General features: G+C 58.5%; 1 protein-coding gene across 5 annotated transcripts in view; it reads left to right on the forward strand.

Moving 5' to 3' along the window:
- The window catches only part of SCN5A (sodium voltage-gated channel alpha subunit 5), a 92077-nt gene that overhangs the window by 26472 nt on the left and 45650 nt on the right, over window positions 1-19955 (forward strand). For all 5 annotated transcript variants that reach the window (XM_043595726.1, XM_043595727.1, XM_043595724.1 and 2 more), the window contains exons 5-12: window positions 309-437; window positions 7312-7403; window positions 10758-10988; window positions 12555-12618; window positions 13999-14140; window positions 14672-14869; window positions 16378-16554; window positions 17207-17578. In XM_043595726.1, the coding sequence (XP_043451661.1) occupies window positions 309-437; window positions 7312-7403; window positions 10758-10988; window positions 12555-12618; window positions 13999-14140; window positions 14672-14869; window positions 16378-16554; window positions 17207-17578 (1405 nt within the window). The remainder of the gene's footprint in view (window positions 1-308; window positions 438-7311; window positions 7404-10757; window positions 10989-12554; window positions 12619-13998; window positions 14141-14671; window positions 14870-16377; window positions 16555-17206; window positions 17579-19955) is intronic.

Genomic DNA, 19955 nt, shown 5'->3' on the forward strand with positions numbered 1-19955 from the left:
ATGACCCCCAGGTCTGGGGTGAGGAGAGGAGTCGAGGGTCTTCTTTGGCCAAGACAGCCAAGGGGCAAAATGGAAAGTTCAGGTGGGCGCATGGCGGGCACTCAGCAGCGCTGAAGGAGCACGTGGCTGTAGAATTGGTCCGATGTTTGGAGCAAAGCTCCGGCTCACGGGGCATGGCAGAGGCCCCGGTCCGAGGGCTCCTTAAGAGAGGGGCCATCCAGGGCCCGTGGCATGCCTCTGAGGAACCTGGCCACCCTGGCCTGCGGGCTTCAGCCGCCCTGAGAAGCCTCGCCGGTCTCTCCTCCCAGGTACACCTTCACTGCCATCTACACCTTTGAGTCTCTGGTCAAGATTCTGGCTCGAGGGTTCTGCCTACACGCGTTCACCTTCCTTCGGGACCCATGGAACTGGCTAGACTTCAGTGTGATTGTCATGGCGTAAGTACCTTGCTCTCTGGGCCGCGCCGTGCCACGCCAGGCCACAGAGAGGGTCGTGTGCACCCTCCCTGGCCCCCGACCGCCGGGCCCTCTCGGCCCCCTACTCCAGTCCGTGTAGAGCTTTGCAAGTTCTGTAGAGCAGCCCATCTCACTGCTATGGCAAGAGGAAGACAGGACGGACGCCCTGAGCTCATCCTGGTGGGCCGTGGCGGGCAGGCTTACGGGCGCCCCTGTGGCCCCGTGGCAGCCAGGGACATCATTAAGATTCAGGCTGAGCATCCTCTGCCCTTTCCACCAAGGGAAACCAGTGTTACAGCCCCAAATCTCTGAGCCACTGTGAACAATGACCTGGATTCCCCGGGGATTAAGAATGAATCAGCAGGAAAGAGAAGGAGCCTGGAGAAGTGACCGGGCATCCCCAGGAGCCCGTGCCAGGCACACCAGTGCTGCCTCCACTCGGAGACTCCCCATGTGGCACGTTCTAAGGCACCGGTCACTGACATGATCCAAGGGATCCTCACACCAGCCAGAGAGGTATCGCAGATGGGGATTCCTTGTCCCCACTTAACAGATGAGAAAACAGGTGCCAAGGACACACAAGGAGCCTTCCAGAGAGTGAGTGTGAATATCCTTGGCCGTGCTGCCGTGCAGGCTGGGGCCTCGCTTCTCTGTCTAGAAAGAGACCCTCGCTGAGGCTGGGCTGACGCGTTCCACTCGGGGTGTGCCGGCAACGGATGCTGCGTTCTGGTGGGGGTGGCTGATCAGGGCGGGCCTCCTGGGCAGGAGTTATGGCCCGGGCTCAGTCCTCAAGCCCTTTCTGAAAGCCTGATGTGCGCGCAGGACCCCGTGTGCCCAGGCCTGGGCACCACACCTTGGCAGGAAGCGGAGCCTCCGCTCCCCAACTTTTGGAAGCACAGTGTTGGCCCGGCTGGAATCAAAGGTTCAGTTCAGCGCCCACCTTCTAGGATTCTCAGATTTACCGCATTCGCCCGTTCACGACAAGGTCCGCTTCGCCCCGGATATGAGCAGTCCTGCTGTCAGCTCAGCCATGCCATGGGGAAGGGAGGGGAGAGTGGGCAGCCGGACCCTGCTGATGGGGCACTTTCCACCTAGCTGGAGAGTCTGGTGGTTAGAAAATGCATCAGGACCAGTGTTTCTAGGTGCATTGCTTGCAGACCGACTCCAGCTCACCAGTTTACAGGTAGGGGAACTGAGGCTCAGAGAGATGTTGCCCCTTGCCCAAAGCCAGTGTAGACCTCGGCCTGGGCAGAGCTGAGTGAGCAAGGGAGAGCGTAGTGGGGGAGGAGGCAGCACGGCGGGGGACAGCCGTGTGGCTTTGCAGGCCATCGTGCGAGCCCCGGGGGGTGGGAGCCACGGGCAGTTGAGAGCAGGGAGTGACGTGAGCTAAGCTACGTTTAAAAACATTTTTTTAATGTTTATTTTATTTTTGAGAGAGAGAGAGAGAGAGAGAGAGAGAGCGAGCAGGGCGAGCGAAGCAGGCTCCGGGCTCTGAGCTGTCAGCCCAGAGCCCCGATGTGGGGCTCGAACCCACAAACCGCACGCTCATGACCTGAGCCAAAGTCAGATGCTTAACCGACTGAGCCACCCAAGGGCTCCCTGAACTACATTTTATAAGTTCACCCGGAAGCTGGGGGGCTGTTTCAGTGGCTGGGAGAGAGACAGTGGCTGGGACGAAGGTTTAAGTAGAAGAGCTGAGGAACATAGTCAGATTCTGGATGTACTTCAAGGGCTGAAAGGAGACCCCAAGGTGGTTTCGGTTTGGGCAGCTGGGTGAACAGGGTTACCGTTTGTTAAAATGGAGGGTGAAGGGAGGAGCTGGCTGAGGGAGGGAGGAAATCAAGAGTCCAGATCAGAATGCATTAAGTTTGAAAGCAGCCAGGGTGAGATCCGGAGCAGGCAACTGGACATTCCGGTCTGGAGATCAGGAAAGAGGTCCAAGGTGGAGGTATATATTTAGAAGCCATCAGGGTGCAGATGATACTTGCAGCCGGGAGACCAGATGAATCATCTAGAGTGAGCATGGCTGGGGAAGGGACAGCGCCTGGGGACCACACCATGGCACGCTCCAGCATCTCGAGGTCAAGAAAGAAGGGGTAAGAAAAGGAACCTGGAGGGCACTGCCAGAGGGGGTGGAGGAAAGCCTGGACAGAGGACTGTCCCGAAAAGCCAGCTGAGGAGCGTGACTCCACTTGAAAGAAGCCCCGAGAAGGCTGAGGAAGGTGAGGTCCACGGCAGGACCGTTGCAGTCCACGACGTGACACCGCCGATGACCGTGACAGCATTGACGGCCTTGGCCAGAGGAGTGAGGGGACATACGCCTGGTTAAACAGGGCTCAAGAGAGAGTAGGGCACGTGTAGACATCCACCTTGTGGGGTTGGCTCTAAACAGGACTGAACATAGGATGCTGGCTGGGCTTGGGGAGACAGGCAGAGGAGCACGAGTAAAGAAGGGAGGTGTCCTTGTAAGGGGGTGCACATGATCCGGGGCGGGGGGCGGAAGGGACGCTTGGCGATGGAGGGGGATGCGTCGCAGGAGCAAAGCCCTTGGGCTGGCCCGAGGGCTGGGAGTCCAGGGCCCAGGTGGGGTAGGGCACTGGCCTTAAGAGCCGGGAGGCAGAGTTTCAGACGGATTGGTAGAGTCGGTGATGAGAGAAGAGGAATTTCTCTTCCGGTCGCTTCTATTCTCTCCACGGTGAGAAGCGGGATCATCAGCTGAGAACCCAGAGTGGGGAAGAATGTCTGTGGTTTGAGGGGAGAGGGAGCCCTCTCCACGCAGAGCTGAGACGTTGCACTGACTTGGGAAGGGGGTGGGACTCCCATGCCAGGCCCAGGCCCCGGGGTGCCCTGTGGGAGGCGGGCGGCGATCCATGGGCCCCCTGAGGGCCTGGTGTCACAGGAAGGGGGCTTTGGCAGGACAGGACACGGCATCTGCGTGAGTCTTTCCGACCTTCCCATCCTGGAGCCCGAACAGGACTGTGTCACAGCAGCCGTGCTCCCAGACCCTGGGTCTCTTGTTTGACAGTGGGAGCCAGGCTTTGGCCTGTCTTCAGCCCATGTCTCTGGGAGATGCTCTGCATGACCTCGGGCCTTTAGCAAGTCCTGCTGCCTCGTCTCATGAGAGAATCTCGGTCTCGACCCCCGGGCCCCCCCGCCCAGGACACTGCCTCTTCCACTTGGCATCATAAAGCAGCTAGGTGTGCCTCACCGAGGCCTGCCTGCCTCCCCTCTGTACCGGGGCCAGCGGTGACAAAGCAGAACGGAGCCTCAGAGGCCAGCAGGCTATTTCCAAGTTCCTGAGCATGTCACAGAAATGGCACTCACTTCCCCTGGGGCCGCATGGACCCACCGGAATGTCAGGTTTCTGCTCCGGGCTGGATTGGCCTGGCAGCTTTGAATGACGGCGGTTCTGCCTTATGAAAACAGGGACGGCCGTGGTGATGCAGCGGCATGCATCCTGCCGCAGCCAAAGGGGTTCGGGAACGTGGGGCTCCCAGGATGACCAGAGGAGCCTTGGGTGGCGGAAATGTTGGAGTCAATGAGACTCCCCATCCTCCGTGGTGCAGATGGGGAACTGGGGCTCCGAGGGAGCCTACCACTTGCCCCAAATTATGAAATGAATCAGCAGCAGTGCGGGAACTAAAACCAGGTCTCCTTACTGGAGAGGCACGGAGGTCTGATGTTTCCGGCCAGGTTTCCACCTGATCCCTCCCTCACTCAGTGTAGAGGCTGTGGGAGGGTCCGGGTTGCCGGGAAGCCGGCCAGGCGACCCCCTCCCCCCCACCCCGCCCCGGGCCAGAGTTCTTCCCGGTGCCCCTCCCGGCTGGGCATTACCTGCCAGTTAGCACAGCCTCCTGGGGTTGTTATGGAAACCGAACCTGGAGGGGAAGGGAGGCAGGGCAGAGAGGAGAGGGTGGGATCTACCTCTGCCCAGCAGCAGCCCGAGCGGGGGGGGGGGGGGGGGGGGGGGGGGTGTCTGCATCGATAGGAGGGCTACACCGGAAGGTGGGGGTGGAGCGGGAGGGGGGCCAGGGGGGCCCTTGCTCTCGGTTCCTCAGCTTCCAAAAGGGCATCCCCCTGCTCTCGGGCTGGTGTGCCAGCGGGAACCCTCACCCAGCATCCTCTGCTCTTTCAGGGCCCACGATCACCACCCCAGCTGGGCGCCCCTGCCCGGCAACGTGGCCAGAGCACAAAGAATAGAGTGGCTTGGAGGAACGCTTTGCCAGGCTCACAGGGGCAGAGCTGTACCCCCAACCCGGCCACTGATGAGCCTGGCCCTTTGCCAGACACAGGGTCTCTCACTACCCACCTCGGGGCCCCAAGAGAGGCCTCGTTGGAGGTCTAGGCCCCCCCCCGTGGGATGCAGCCAGGCAGAAGGAGCCGGGGCACATAAAAGGGACAGCAGCCCCCCATGTCATAGACACGGCCAGAGACACGCAGAGCCCTCACCCAGCCCCACGTCTCACCTTCGAGACTTCCTTCTCAGGATTGCTCTCCCACACGTGTGCTGCCTTCACAGACACACGGCCACCAGCCCCGCTCCCACTCTCAGCCTCTCGGCCGGCCTTAAGCCTGCCGGGAGGGAGCACACACCTCGGGATCTTGGCTCCTCTGTGCTCAGTACCAGCTGCTGAGGAGGCAGACGATGAATGGAGGGCGAGCCTGAGGGTGTGGGGACAGCGGGACAGGCACAGACAGGCAAAATCCAAGCTTCGCACAGACAGGGCTTCCCTGGAGACGTGGGGGGACACGCGGGACCTGTAAGGGACGAGAGCGGAGACGCAGGGACGGTTGGCTCTCTCCGATCTGCACGGCACTTTGCTCACTCCCCGTGACCAGAAGAGACAACCTCGAAACCAGTGTCCTGAGCAAGAAGAGCTTTTGGTCCCGGCCATGCTCACTTGTCCGGCAGCAGGAAATGGGGCCCAGAGCCACCGGCAGGCTGAACCCATGGATTCCGTGTGATGGCAACCTCAGCCGCATTCTAAACCTGACAGGCTTGTGGCAGCACCACATCTGGATGGAGAGTCCAAGCCTGAGAGGAGAATGGGGGGCAGAGGTTTGGGGATCTGCGTCATCACGGAGAATGGAATAGCCGTTACAAGTAAAGAGGGAGCTTGGACCAAATGAATAGGTGTAGATGGGCCAGAACAAGGGAAGTGACGTCTACTCCGCATCGGATGTTGGGGCTGCCTCTGATTGCCACACCAGAGAAAGGTTTACAAGCTGAAGTAGCTCCAGGGGGAGGCACCGAAGCCACACCACAGAAGGGATCTGGTGTAGCCAGAGGGAAAGCTCTGAGAATGTGTCTGCTGACTTCCCATCTCCGAAGGGATGTGGTGAGTTAAGGAGGGAGCAGGCATGGGAAGATGGGAGGGCCATATGAGTGAACATGGAGGAAGCTGGCATGAACCTAGCGTCCGAGCTGGACCAGGCGGGACCCAGCTGGCTCCAGGACTGTGCCCTGACACAGCCGACCGAGTCCTTCCCTGCTGACACCCATAGCCCAGAAGCAGATACAGAAGCTCTGAGCGAGTGGAGGGGCCTGGAGGTCCAGACTGGCGGGCTGATTCCAGCTGCACTATCAGCCCACCCTTGACACTCACCTGGCCTCGCTGGCCTGACATCCTGGATCTGATGGCACTCAGCCACCAGGTCAGACACACTTGGTTAAAAATCAGATATCCTGAGTCCCCCGTCCTTTGTTAAACTTCAGACACCGTCACTTAAATGTCAGATACCCTGGATGTGAACTCTTTGGTTAAATATCACAAGTCGCTTGCCAAGGTCCCGACGGCCCTGGTCGCACACCGTCCACGCAGCTCTTAGACACCCTGGTCACGTGGCCCATCCACGCATGCCCTCACACTCTGCTTGGGCAGTCCCCTGCCCCCCAGAGACCGACTCCTTCCCCCTGTGCCTGTGAGGACCACGCACGGATGTCTGTCCAAGCTGTAGGTAGGATCGCCTCCGTCACCCGGCCCTGCCTAGTGTCCCTCGGGCCCAAGCAGACCTAGAAGGCTGCTCGCTCCTGAGGTCGCTCCTCCTGTGAAGACCCAGGGTTATCCTTGGGAGTCTCCGGAGGTCTTGGGGTGAGACTTGAGGGGGCCTCGGCCCTCAGAGATGCTGCTGTGCCTCCATGATGATCTCAGCCAGGACCCAAGGATCCCACGGCTCAAGGCAGCCAGGCACCAGCTGATCACAGATCCCAGAAGATGCGGAACAAAACCAGGACCAGAAACTGGGCTCCCCTGTCACCTGGCCTGATACCCTGGAAAATGGTTTCCCTATCCACCCTGCTGTGTCCTCAGCCTCAGACCCCGCCGTGTGGCTTCGTGTCGGCATCCCCAGTGGCATGGACAGTGAGGCAGGGTAGTCGCCTCCTGGGGCCGGTTACGGGACCGTCACCGAGAGAGCCGCCTCCTGTGTGGGGCTTCCCGTGTGGACATCCTTAAGTCACCTCACCGAGGTCCTGGCGTCCGGAGGGTTGAAATGAGGAGGAAAGCTTGAGGGAGCCCTGGGCCATCCGGAGCCCTCCCTGTGGGAGGGGGAGAAGGGAGCGGGCTGGTGGGGGAGGGCCGGCTGAGGTGCTGCTTTGTAATTCCCAATAACTGTGATTTGATTCTGCAGGTATGTATCAGAAAATATAAAACTAGGCAATTTGTCGGCTCTTCGAACTTTCAGAGTCCTGAGAGCTCTAAAAACTATTTCAGTTATCCCAGGTAAGATGCCCAGGTTTGCCTCTCAGATCTCAGCTACAAGTGACTCTCTCTCTGTCTCCCCTCCCTCCCTCCCAACCGTGTGTCTCCTATTGGCCTGTTGTCACTGTCTTGTGTGTGACTTTCCCTTGTTACAGATACACAACTGAATTTGTGGACCTGGGCAATGTCTCGGCTTTACGTACCTTCCGAGTCCTCCGGGCCCTGAAAACTATATCAGTCATTTCAGGTGAAAATCAGGTTAAACGCCAAGGCTGGAGGGACACACTCAGGCCTTCCCAGCCACCCCGGGGGCCAAGGCAACCGATGGGAAGGCCCCTCCGAATGTGCCTGTCACCAGAATACCTTTCCCAGAGCTTGGGTGGGGGGGCTGTCAGCGGCGGATACGGCTGTCCCCTCAAAGCCTCACAAAGCGTCTTCGGGGCTACCCACCCCGGCAAAGCCCACCTTCACGGATGCCAGGGGGGCACACGGCACCCCTGGCAGGTCCTGCATTGAACCCAAATTCTTCCCGAGATAGTGATGTCCTTCCCAAAGTGAACTCAGTGCTTTGAATAGCTAAAAGCTTGTATATGAATTGCTTCCACCTGAAGCATCGTCCTCCAATAAGGAAACAAAAAAAACTGGATTTGAGAGAAACCGCACACACACACACACACACACACACACAGCCAAAAAGGAAAACTCAGGGCTGAGTGCCCGGTCCGACATTGTGCCCCCTCTGGTGACATAGCAGCCACCGCTGCTGCAGCCGCCTTTTGTGAGACAGAGTGTACTCTGTGGACAGGTGTCATCGGGCCTTGGCGTCTAACAGCCCTCACTGCATGGTGCGGTAGAGGTTTAGCAAACCGTGCATGGTAGCCTCAGGAAGAAATTCTCCTCGACAGATGTTGGCAATTGTACCCGGGAAATCTAAGCCCGGATGGCCTCTCTAGAAAGCCAGGCCACCCCATCCATCCAGGAAGGCTCTCAAGAGGCTTATGATGATTTCACAGCCCAGAGGGCAGTGCCCGGAGGTTCCTTCCAGGGCCTTTTCTGGATGCAGCCACAATCGGAACTGGAGAAGGCACTCGGTTTAAGAAGGCAGCTAGAGACAGGTTGGATGCCGCTGATCTGGGGAGGTATCAGAGCCGAGGGTAGTAGTAAGTGAACCAGACGGCCGCATCCATTGCTGATTTGGAAAGCCGTACGTCCTGGGCCCTTGATCTGGGCCCGTGGAGCCGTAGCGGCCCCCAGGGAGGCAGGGGCCCTGCTCTGAGCAACCTGGAGGAGTTCAGACTCTCCTTTGGTGGGGCTAATTACCTTTTAGGAGGACCCCCCACTTATGCTGGGTTCACACTGAGCCTCCGAGTGCTCCTCCTGGCCTCTGAACCCCATGGGATGTGCACAGGGCCTCTTGTTGCCATGCTCCCCGCAAGTGGCCCAGACTCCTGCTAAGAGCCAGTAGCAGGTGGGGCGGTCTGCGCTCAGTGCACGGAGCCACCTCCATTGGGACAGGCATTGTCATTGGCCTCGGCGCCCACATTCATGCTCAGAAGCCTCAGGGCCTGTCCTCCGGGGTCCCAGGGACAACCTCGCATCACATACCCACAAGATTCGAGAAGCACACTGACCACGGCAGTTGAGAAAAGGCAAGTTCCAGTCTGTTTTATAAGAAAGGCTAGCAGAGGAAAATAGTTCTCAGTCCTGGGGAAAAGGAGGAAGCCTGCCAACCTCAACCCAGCCCCACCAGGACCTCTTCGAGGCATCCAGCAATCCAGTGAGACAGCAGGCAACAGACTCTGAATGTGACCATTAGAAAAATGCTGTGGTCAGCATTATGGAAGGCTCCCTGGAGGAGGTCCCCTGAGCCGAGGCTTAAAGAGCCTTGGCCCTCTCCAGACCTCGGTCTCCTCTCCCACAAAATGGGAATGAAATCAGAACGGTTGGGGTTCTTTGCCCAGCCTGTTAGAACCTCGGTGGCAGGAGAGTTTCCCAGTTGATCCCCGGGACTCTTCCCTTCCTGGGTCTTTTCAGAAAGAAGTCCATTGCTTCATTGGACTCATTCTTGCTGCAAGTGAACTCTGTCATCAATGACAACTATTTAAAAGACTGGATCCTGTGCCTCACCAACTGATTGTCCACACGGACACCATGTCCACAGACCAGGAGGTGCTTTGCTGGGCCTTGAACTGGATGCTCTGGACCAAAGATATTTTAGCCTAACAGCTGAGGTAGGGTCCAGTCTGGGTGTGCAGGTTGCTGCCCACCACCCCTTGCTCTGTGCCCCCCGCCACATACAGAACGGGCAGGGTCCCCGGGCCCAGTGAGCAGGACCAGAGCGTGCTCACTGAGGTGTCCCAGAACCTCCGCTAGAGGTGAGGGGTGCTGGGCGACAGCACGGGGACCCACCTCCACCACTCCAGGCCCGGACCCCCGCAAAGTCCACACCTGCCCGGGGCGGTTGCCAACATCTGCCAGGACGATTTCCACAGAGCACGCTGAGAGCCTCTGAGCTGTGGGCAGGCGGCAGCTCCAGTGGCACGGTGGGAGGGCTTCCTCTTCCCCTCTCCCGTTTGCCCCTCGCTGCCTCCCTGTCTCGAGGTCATGGGCACAGCAGCTGTGGGCACGGCCACCACGGGTGCTCCTAACATATTAACCGGCTGGACGACGGACGGATGGAGCTTAATCTGAGATCTGGCCGCTTTGATGCGGGGTGGGGAGTGGGGGTGGGAGGCAGGGCCCTGCTGCTGGCAGAGAAGCCCCCTCACTCCCGATGCTCGGCTCGAACTTGTCATAGGACAGTAGCTCAGTGTCAGACCAAAGGCGTCTACACGTGCTGTTCTGTCACCTCGCTGTGTGGTGCTGGCTTCTGCAGGGAGCTGGGCCATGCAACTAACGTGTCACGGCCTCTTGGCTTTGAGGGAATGGGATGCATGGGGTTGGGTCCCAGAGGGACAGGGCAGAGGAGGGAAATGCAAATTAGGTCAGCCCCTTTCTTGTCCGTGAACCTTTCCCATGGCCAGGACAGACCCCTTAGGACATTACCCACCATGACCTTGCCACACCTCTTGACAGCCCCCCATCCACCATGCACACACCACCACATTCCTCTGCCAGGAATGGCTTGTGTCTCTCTATCTCCGGGATCAAGGCTGATGCCTTTCCATCGCCCTGGAATGGGCCTGGACCTCCCACGGGTTACCTTTAAGTGTCCTTCCCAAGGGTCACTTTTAAAGGACAAGGCCTCGCATACCTTGGGACCGGCCAGATGGGGACAGGCTTTGGGGGTTTTCTTCCTCAAGAAACCAGCATTTCCCACACCCGTTTCATATATGTGGCTAGTGAAAAGCGAAAAGAACGGGGCCCTCTGAAAATACAAGGCCAGACTGGACTTCTGCCCTGGGGGAATCAGGGCAGAATCTCAGTCGTGGAGGAAATGGGGGTTTGGGTCTGGAAAGCCCGAAAGAGGCTTGCCTCACCTGCCCCCACCTCAGGATTGCCCATCTGGCCCAGCACCCCTCAGGCCTGGCCCCCACCCGATGGAGCGGGGAGCACGGTGCCCGTGGGTGACCCCGCCCCCTGCTCGTTCTTGCCTCCCCAGGTCTGAAGACCATCGTGGGGGCCCTCATCCAGTCCGTGAAGAAGCTGGCCGATGTGATGGTCCTCACGGTCTTCTGCCTCAGTGTCTTCGCCCTCATCGGCCTGCAGCTCTTCATGGGCAACCTGAGGCACAAGTGTGTCCGCAACTTCACGGCACTCAACGACACCAACGGTTCCGTGGAGGCCGACGGCCTGGTCTGGAAGTCGCTGGACCTCTACCTCAACGACCCAGGTGCAGGCTTGGTCTGTGGCCCGGGGAAGGGCTTTGTGAGGCCTCGCAGGCCTCGCCAGGGGGCAGACCTCCCCCGGGGCCGTTCAGGCCCTGCTTGATTCCCCCGGAGACCCAGAGGTGTGCTCAGGATCCCAGCCCCTGCCCTTCGGACCTCCGGGAGAGGACGGAAGGGGAGCAGACTTTGGGCCTGCCCTTGTGAGTTCTCAGGCTCGATGGCAAGACGCTTGAGGAACAGGACGGAGGGAGTGAGCTGGAGAGGCAGACAAGGGATGGCAGCTGCCATGGCTGGAGGTGGGACTGACCCTAGAGAATCGAGAATGGGGAGAAGACCGGCCTGCCTGCCGAGAGGAGGGGTACTGAGCTGGGGTAGCGTGTGAGGCTTCCGAGGGGAGGCCCCTCCTGTCGTTCCACTGATACGTGGTTTTCTGTTCTCCAGGCTGATGACTAGCACCTTTCTTACCCGGTGCCGTCAGCCTGGATCAAGGGTAGACACTGGTGCGAGGCCAGGTCCCAGGCCGCAAGGACCCCAAGGGGCATTCTGAAGTTAGGGCCTCTTCTGTACCCCAGACATCCACTCCGGAAAAAAGGAACAGACAAAAACGCGGTGACTCCGTTTGCTTGCGATTCAGCTGTGGCCGCATAGCAGTGGTTCTCAAACTTCCGTGTGTCCCAGTCACCTGGAGGGCTCCGGAAAACACTCGCTGCTGGGCCCCAGCCCCGGAGTTCCTGAGTCAGTAGACGGGGGCGGCACTCCGGGAAGTCACGTTGCTAGCCAGGCCCCGATTGGTGCTCCGTGCCGCGGGTCCGGGGACCACACTTGGAGAACTGCTGCAGAAAACTAAGGCGGGTGGTGGCGGGTGATGGGGACTGACAGACGGCCACAGAGAGGAGGGGACAGGACTGGTGGCACGTATGTCACCCGGTCCAGCCCAGCCCTGTCTGAGCAGACCGAGGCATGCCACGGGGAACGTAACAGGTATCACTTGCACCAGCTATGCACAGAGAAGTGGGCCCAGGCAGGGGTGCCTGGGTGGCTTGGTCAGTTGAGTGTCTGACTCTTGATCTCAGCTCAGGTCTTGATCTCGGGTTCATGAGTTCAGGCCCCGAGTCAGGCTCTGCACTGGGTGTGGATCCTATTTGAAAAAAAAAAAAAAAAGTGGGCCCAGACAGAGCCGGGCAGTAGCCTTCCAAGAGCATGCAGTGACTCAGCTCCTGCCTCCTGGTTCAGGGCCTCTTTTGGCCCCGGTTGTCCTCCTGAGTGGCTCAGGGCAGGGTACGGAAGAAGCTCCCTGCGGGGACTTCCTGGGTCTTCTGGGACTGTGGGGACCACAGGCAGCTGAATGTCTGAGGAGGAGCAAGAAGCAGGCCAGGGAAGCAGCTGGAATTGCCTCAGGCCTAGCCAGGCGGGGGGGGGGGGGGGGGGGGGGGGTCAAGGGCAGGGGCAGAGGAGAGGCCACCAGCGGTGTCTCTGCCTCCCCAGAGCCCTGGCTGCCAAGCGAGAACCCTGCGAGAACCCTGCGAGTCTGGGCCACACGTGCCCTTCACCGTCGGATGTTTCTCTTTCAGAAAATTACTTGCTCAAGAATGGCACCTCCGACGTGTTACTGTGTGGGAACAGCTCTGATGCTGGGTATGTGGCACCCATCCCCCGGAGCCACCTCACCCAGAAGGGGTGAGGTGAGGTGAGGGAGGCGGGGGCAGGGGGAGGTGTCCCCCGGTACTTTCTCAACTGACTGTGCTTTGAGTGTACGCCCTTGACCCCAGGCCTTCCCCTACCTCTGTTCCCTGCCATCTTGTCCACCCCACCCCCGCCACAGGGAAGACAGCTATCAGGGGATTAAAAGAAAAAAAGGCAGGGGGCTCAGATCTGCAGGGAGGGCGAACAGAGCCTACAGTGCCTCCCACCAGCCCGACCCCGGTTCCATTCCTTTCCAGAAGCCCCCCCCCCCCCCGCCCCAGGGCCGCTCTCTTCCCCTCCAGTCTTTTACTCCCTCCCTGCCCATCTGTCCTCTGGGTCAGCAGTGAGTATGGCTACCCCTCCACGGCCTAGACTCTCCACCAGGACAAGCAGAGCCTACGCCTGCAGGCTGAGTGTGGTGCCCAGAGATGCCCGGTGACCATGTGCAGCTCCCAGGGCCCTGGGCATACGGGCTCTGGGTCAGCGTGACTGTGCCACAGTTGTGAGGAGAAGGGGACACACAGGCTTACCTGGCGAGGGAGGGGCTCTGTGGGGCTGCAGTCCTCCATCCCTCAGTACGAAGTTCCAGCCCTTTCTGTCCCTAAAGAGATTGTCTGGAAGGTCTTAGGACGTTAGCAAAAGGCACGGAGGCCCCTTGGCTGCAGCCTCCCACTCGCCGAGTCCCCCTTCCCCCCACCTCTAACGTCTCACGCTCATGAATCCAGCCCAGCAGTCCCTCTGAGCAGAGAGGCTGTCCCATCGAGCCCTGCGAATCATCAACGTGCCTCACTCTGTCTGCGTGCGCAGTCATGCAAATGGGCATCTTCTCCGGACGTGGCCAGGCCCCAGCCCGTCCGCCCCAGAACCATCCCTCAGCCCCGTGGCCTGGCATTCGCCCTGGGCTCCATGCTGCTCAGCCAAGCCTCCCTGCCCTCCCCCCACCGCATGCCTGCTCTGTGCCCATCTCCCCGTGGGGTAAGCAGCCAGAGGAAGAGACTTGTGAGCCAGCCCTTGGCACTTCCTCTGTGAGAGGAGAGGAAACTCAGATAGCAGCGGGGATGGTGTATTGTGTGGGCAGAAGGGAGCTGGAGTTAGGCCCAGCTGAATACAGATGGGTAGGGAGAAGGGGAAGACGGTGTCCCAGGCTGGAGGCACAGCACGAAAAGTCCCGGTGTCAGGCCCGGCAGTGCGGTACCAAGTTCGTGAAACTCAGCCTCGTGAAGCAGTGGGGCCTCTGCTGGGCTGCCCAGGGAGAGGAGTCCGGCCCAGGGAGCACCTCAGGGGGAGGGGGCCCCTTACAGCATGGGACAGAGTCTGTGTGTCTGACTGCAGGACATGCCCAGAGGGTTACCGCTGCCTGAAGGCGGGAGAGAACCCTGACCACGGCTACACGAGCTTCGACTCCTTCGCCTGGGCCTTCCTCGCGCTCTTCCGCCTGATGACGCAGGACTGCTGGGAGCGCCTCTACCAGCAGGTACGTGGGTGCGCGGACAGCGGGGGGACACCGGGAACAGGCCAGGGGCCCACTTACAAGTCATTAGCTAGAAGTGACCCCGGCAGCTTCTCCACTGGCAAGAGTTGGGGAGGCTCAAGGAACGGGGGACAGGGACGCTTGCATCCGAGGGAGGGGGACACAGTAAGCCAAGGAACTTTCTTTTTGCTGGTGACCAGGCACCCATTCCTTCGTATGGGATACTCTGTGCTCTGTGAGTGGGACCCTTCTCCACCCTGTGTGATGGAATAGTCCCCTCCGTGGATGCAACATTTCCTCCGTTGACTGGAACATTCTGCCTCCCTCTACGGGTGGGACGCTATCCCCCTGTGCGTGGGTCGTTCTTCTCTGTGGGTTAGAACACTTGCCTCTCCAGTAGAATATGCTCCATTCCCTCCCCAGGCTGTGGCCATTAGAACCCCTGGCACAGCCAGACCGGACACCTTGAAATTCCGCCACCATGACCCAGAAGGGGCCCCAGTGAAGATAACCTGTCTCCCCTTACTCCCTCAGACCCTGAGGTCTGCAGGGAAGATCTACATGATCTTCTTCATGCTGGTCATCTTCCTGGGCTCCTTCTACCTGGTGAACCTGATCCTGGCTGTGGTTGCCATGGCCTACGAGGAGCAAAACCAAGCCACCATCGCTGAGACCGAGGAGAAGGAAAAGCGCTTCCAGGAGGCCATGGAGATGCTCAAGAAAGAGCATGAGGTGGGTGAGAGCAGTGCAGCCAGGAAGCCTCCAGAACAACCCCTCGCCTGACCGTGGGTGCCTGTGGGCATGACATCTGCTGGGTAAAGCTGAAACCTGTTACGTGTGGCACCTGCGGGATAAAAGGCAGGTCCTGCTGGGTGAAGCTGGTGCCTGTAAACCTGGTGCCTGCTGGGCAAAGCCGAGGACCACGGGCATGGCGCCTGCTGAAGAGAGCTGGGGCCGATAAGCGCAGTGCACGCTGGGTGAAGCTGCTGTCTGTGAGTGTGATGCATGCTGGGTAAAACGTGCCTGTGGGCATGGCTCCTGCTGAATAGAGCTGGTGCCTGTAAGCGTGGTGGCTGCTGGGTGAATCTGGTGTGTTTAAGTGTGGCATCTGCTGGATAAAAAGCAGTTCCTGCTGGGTAAAGCTGGTGTCTGCTGATAAAGGTATTTTATGTCAATGTGCTGTCTGGTAGGTAGAGCTTTGGTATCTAGGTAAAGACGGTGCCTGCTCATGAGGCGCCTGAGAGGCAAAAGGAGGGCCCCCCCGGGTAAAGGTGGGCCCTGTGAGTGTGGTTCGTGCTGACAGAAGCGCTCCCTATGACCGTGGTGTCTTCTGAGTGAAAGTGGTGCCTGCTGGGTAAAAATGGTGCCTGTTGGGTAAAAGTGGTGCCTGCTGGGTAAAAAATGGTGCCTGTTGGGTAAAAATGGTGCCTGCTGGGTAAAAACTGGTGCCTGCTGGGTAAAAAATGGTGCCTGTTGGATAAAAATGGTGCCTGTTGGGTAAACGTGGTGCCTGCTGGGTAAAAATGGTGCCTGCTGGGTAAAAATGGTGCCTGCTGGGTAAAAAATGGTGCCTGTTGGGTAAACGTGGTGCCTGCTGGGTAAAAAATGGTGCCTGTTGGGTAAAAATGATGCCTGCTGGGTAAAGGAGCCTATGCATGCCGGATAAAAGAGAACCACGTGTCCAAGGACTGAGTTTATCCTAGTTAAGGGATGCCTCTGGTAGCTTAGTGAGGAAGGTCCAAGGTTGGAGGCCTGAGCCAGCTCAGAAAATAAGCCCTGGCGGTGCTGCCGTGGTTACTCATAGTTCCACACACAGGTCCTGGAGGCTGATGACAGAGCATGCCTGTTAGAAGCCATGTGGACATCCACTTTCTTCTCCCTGCCTCATGCCACCTCCCCCCAGCCCCTGTTTTAGCCAGCTGAACCTTCTAGAAGATCTCCTGCCCTCTAGTTCTGTCACTTCCTCTGCTCATCAACATCCTCCCCCCAGCTGTCCCTCACACTCCCCTCTTCCGAGAGCTGCCCACACCAGCCACTTCTTTCCTCTTCCCGGGACTTTGATTGCTCTGAAAACAGCCTGGGTCTGTTTGGGCTCATCTCTCCGTGACGCCCTTGTCTGGGGTGAGCGTTCAAGCCCGCTTCCTGATGGGGAAACAGATACTGAGAGTTGCCTGGCCTGCCTTAGCCTGAGGTTGCACAAAATCTCAATAACCCAAACATCCCCCTTCCACCTTTTCCAGGCCCTCGCCATCAGGGGTGTGGATACCGTGTCCCGCAGCTCCTTGGAGATGTCCCCTTTGGCCCCAGTAACCCATGAAAGAAGACGCAAGAGGAGCAAACGAATGTCTTCAGGGACAGAGGAGTGTGGAGATGACAGGTTCCCCAAATCCGACTCGGAGGACGGTCCCAGAGCAATGGTAATCCCCGGCGGGGGCTCCAGCCCTTTCCGGGTGGGTCTGGCATCCAAAGCCCATCATGTTGGGCCCCTGGTGCAGTCACAGCCCCTCACGGCTGCTCCCCGAGGAGAGTATCCTCGAGCCCCCTCCCAGCACTTCCTGTTTCCCATGCCCATTCTTGGAGTGGAGGGCGTCTGGGCAGAGAGCCGAGCTAGATTTGGGTGTCATGGTGTCCTCAACCTCAGCTAAGTCCCCAGCGTTGGGGCTAGGGCTGAGACTAGGGCTGAGACCACACCCTGTGGTGTGGACCGGAGGCGCCCGAGGACATGCCCATGTGAGTCAGGTGCCTGGCCGACCGCCCCAGGTCCTGCTCGGGCCGGGCCTCTTTGCACCACGAGGAGCTTTGCTGCCTCCTTCTCCCCGGGCCCAGCCAGAGCCCCATCTTCAGGCCCAGGTAAGCTTGAATGTCAAAGGCCCCTGGCACCAGCTTTAGGTGAGCAGAGATCCCGGGTAGCGCAGGATTGCGCTCTGAACGCACCCTGCCGCAGCCCACCCGGTTCCCGTGTGGCCAGCGAAAGCCCCGGATGCTCTGAGAAGCTCTCTCGGTCTCAGAGAACACCGCACGGGATAGGCTGCGAGCACATGAAGAGCGGGCTTCTCCCTGTGCCCCCAGAACCGTCTGAGCAGCGCCCATGGCCTCAGCAGGACCTCCGTGAAGCCACGCTCCAGCCGTGGGAGCATTTTCACCTTTCGCAGGCGAGACCTGGGCTCGGAGACAGATTTTGCAGATGATGAAAACAGCACAGCGGGGGACAGCGAGAGCCACCGCACGTCACTGCTCGTGCCGTGGCCTCTGCGCCGGCCTAGTGCCCAGGGACAGCCCAGTCCCGGGACTTCGGCTCTCAGCCACGCCCTCAATGGTAAAAGGAACAGCACCGTGGACTGCAACGGAGTGGTCTCCTTGCTGGGGACAGGCGACCCTGAGGCCACCTCCCCGGGGAGCCGCCTGCTCCGCCCTGTGATACTGGATCGCCCCCCAGACACGGTGAGCCAGCCCCGTGATGCAGCCCCAGGGCAGATCTGGTCTCCCAAACTGGCCACCAGTGCCAGGTCCAAAACACTCACCTAGTATATATCGAGCACCTGTTGTATACTGGGCTCTGGGGGTGAATAAACCTAGCAAAAAAAAAAAAAAAAAAAAATCTCTGCCCTCACAGATTTTCCATGATAATGGGGGCAGACAGGCAAAAATCAACGAAAGAAGAAAATAGGTATATATGTATACGTGGCATATAACGTTGATAAACGGGGGTAATAGTTAAATATGTAGTAACTGGTAAAGCTCGGGCACCGAGATGCCATGGTGACACAGGACTCGTGTCCTGGAGGCCCCGTGTGTGCCAGCCATCAGCCCGTATTGTTGCTGGATCCTGCTTAATGCAGGGGGTTCTGGGAAAGGGGCCAGAGTGGCAAGGGGTTACTTACAGGGTTCTGGGCAACAGTTATTGACCAAGCCTGAAATATTTCAGTAACTTACAAACTGGTCAACATTAGCCCAACTAAGCAGTGCTGTTGTAGGAGGGCAAATAAGTGTGGAAGAGCGGGAGCCCTCACTCATGAGGAGGCATTTAAACAAAGACCTAAAGGAGGCAAGAGTGGGAGCCGGGGGCTGCTTTCTGAAACTCTGGGAGGGGGGGGTGATATAGCACCCAGATTCGGGACACAAACTGGGTTTGAATCCCAGCTCATAGCTTACGAGCTGAATGGCAGTGGGCAAGTTACTTTCTTTCTCTCTGTGTCTGTCATCTGTAAAACGAATTTAAAACACCCATCGCGTCTTGTCGTGGGGATGAATGGGCTCACGTGTCTATGGATATCAGGACATCATGAGCCTGCTGATGCTGTGATAATGTCATAATAATGTATATATAGCATCTGAGGGAAGCATGCTCCGGGCCTAGAGAACAGCCAGTGCAAAGGCCCTGAGGCAGAAGCATGCCCACCCTTTTGAAGGAAATGCCATGAGGTCAGAATAGCTGGAACCCAGGGAGCAAAGAGGAAAGGAGTTGAAGTTACCGTCAAAAAGGTAGTGGAGGGACCTGCCGAAGTGTGAAAGGCCAGCCAGAGCTCTTATCACTCGGTCATCTGAGCCCGTGACCGACCGATGACTGCCCAGTCAGCCCTGGAGTGTCCTTGCTGACCCTTGCCCCCCAACAGTGCCCAGGGCAGCCCACCCAGGAAAAGGGCAAATGTGTGGCTTATACGCCAGGGCCTGCAGGAGACGGGGGAGGGGAGACTTTCTAAGGAAGCTAGGACAAGACCGGAGCCTTGATCAGGAAGGTGGAGGTGGGGCTGAAGAGAGAGGCCTCACGGCCAAATGGCCAGTTTTGCTCCAGCTCAGACATTGGCTCTGGCTGCGGGACTTGATGTAGGTTAACGAATCTCTCTGTGCCTCAGTTTCCTCATCGCTTAAGTGGAAATAAAATAATATCCACGTCAGCAGGTTGTGGTGAGGACGAAAAGGGTTAAAACCTGTCTGGTGCTGAGACCTGTACTTGCCTCAGGTTCGAGTAATTATTATCTGTTGCCATTACTATCGAGGAGGAAGGAGTAAAGATTCCTGGGGTGCGTTGCAGTATGCCGGAGGCCCTCACACTCCTCTGGAGCAGAGGGTCAAGGACAGGGTCCTGGGAGTGCCCTGGGGGCAGATCACAGCGTCTGGGAGGGCCTGGGAAGGCCCTAGCCATCACCTGGAAGGCGGGATGTCAGGCCTCCCAGGAACACCCGATCCTGGTGGTCTAGGCCCCCCGGCAGGTCCAGCCCTGGAGTCTCAGCCTCATGGAATCAGATTCAGCAGCCCAGAACACTAATAGAATTTCCTAATCTCATTAGGGAGAAAATCATCTCATTGTGCTGCACACGTCAGGAGGAATCCAAGTTCAAACACTTCATTACTGGGAACTCTGACTTCACCCTTTCTCACTTCTGTGGGGCCCATTTGTAACCTCAAAGGGATTAGCAGGCCAAGGGGCTTATTTGCAAAGTTAAAGGAATTAGCAGACCAGGATGGAGACATTGTAAAGTTAAAGAGATTAGCAGGCATAGGCCCCTGGGAATGCCTTCGCAGCTTCCACCGCATCGGATTGAGACACGTCTGCTCACTTCTAGTCTGAAAACAGGGTACAGTGTGGGGCACATAGTGGGTGCTCAGCCAACAGGAGAGGGGAAGAAGGGCCAGCCCAACAGACAGCTCATGTTTAATTTATCCCGATTGAGGGGGTGGAGGGTGAAAATGTATTCTGTCAGCTGTCTATATGAGAGTGCCTGTCCCAGAAGGCCAGATGGGGGTGGAGAACGGCCATTCTTCTTCCTCCACAGGTTAGACTGCGTCCTCCTATCCCCTGGTCATCTAGCAAGTTATG

Source organism: Prionailurus bengalensis, chromosome C2 (assembly GCF_016509475.1).
Source record: "Prionailurus bengalensis isolate Pbe53 chromosome C2, Fcat_Pben_1.1_paternal_pri, whole genome shotgun sequence".
NCBI lineage: Eukaryota > Metazoa > Chordata > Mammalia > Carnivora > Felidae > Prionailurus > Prionailurus bengalensis.